Source organism: Octopus bimaculoides, chromosome 3 (genome assembly GCF_001194135.2).
Source record: "Octopus bimaculoides isolate UCB-OBI-ISO-001 chromosome 3, ASM119413v2, whole genome shotgun sequence".
NCBI classification, from domain to species: Eukaryota; Metazoa; Mollusca; class Cephalopoda; order Octopoda; family Octopodidae; genus Octopus; species Octopus bimaculoides.
Window position 1 is genome coordinate 44,536,074 of NC_068983.1, and position 1,149 is coordinate 44,537,222.

A 1,149-nucleotide genomic window follows, 5' to 3' on the forward strand; every position below is an offset into this window, starting at 1 on the left:
GCACCCACTACACTCTCTGAGTGGTTGGCGTTAGGAAGGGCATCCAGCTGTAGAAACTCTGCCAAATCAGACTGGAGCCTGGTGTTGCCATCCGGTTTCACCAGTCCTCAGTCAAATCGTCCAACCCATGCTAGCATGGAAAGCGGACGTTAAACGATGATGATGATGATGATGAATATTGATGAGAGACAGACAGAAGATGGAATATATGAGAATCTTTATTGATCACTACAATCGTTTTGACCCATCTAGCATTGATCCCTCACAGGTGGAATACTGCACAACTGGTTTAGGTTTATCCCTTGGTGTAGATGTGTCTCTTCAGGTGATTTCAAGATGTATCTCATTAAAATAAACTCTGTTTTGCACAATTTATTACTGCATGTTTACTTCTTGGGTTTCTTAGGTAGAAATGGCAATTTGTTGGATACTACTTCACTCTTACTGAAGATCAATAGCAAAGATCAGGTATAAAAAGAAACAAATAGACAATATTCTTCTTTTCTATTGTAGGAAAACCAAGAAACGAAAGCTTTATGTGATCAGCACCTCAAAAAGGCCGGTACCTTTAGAGCATTACCTGTACACAGGTAACAGCAGCAAAACAGCAAATGAGCTTTTCACAGTTCTTGATGCTAAAGGAGTATTCCAAGAAACTGGGCAAGTATCTATCTATATGTATGTGTGTGTGTGTATGTATATCATCATCATTTAATGTTCACTTATCCATGATTGCATGTGTTAGACTACATTTGTTAAGTTTTCCTATGGCTAAATGCCCTTGCTGTTGCCAACCCCACTCTGTTTCCAAACAAAGTAATATTTCCCTTGGCCAGACATATTTTGCATAGAAGGCTGGAAATGAACAACACAGCTTGTATGGCAGTGATGCTCACTTACATCCATCACATTATGTCAAAACAAAAGTGCACAAAAACACATGGGCATGAAGGGACACACAAACACATGCACGTTCACACACACACACACACACACACACACACACACACACACAGAGTAGGCTTCTTTCAGTTTCTGTCTACCAAATCTATTTAAAAGACTTTGGTCAGCCCAAGGCTAACTGAACCTGAGACCACATGATTAGAAAGCAAGCTTCTTAACTACACAGCCATTCCTGCTATATATATA

General features: G+C 39.9%; 1 protein-coding gene across 1 annotated transcript in view; it reads left to right on the top strand.

Annotated features, from left to right (window-relative positions):
* Positions 1-1,149, top strand: part of LOC106876526 (SKI2 subunit of superkiller complex protein) — a 38,566-nt gene that overhangs the window by 18,188 nt on the left and 19,229 nt on the right. Inside the window, exon 14 of the mRNA XM_014925109.2 lies at positions 514-660. Within this exon, the coding sequence (XP_014780595.1) occupies positions 514-660 (147 nt within the window). The remainder of the gene's footprint in view (positions 1-513; positions 661-1,149) is intronic.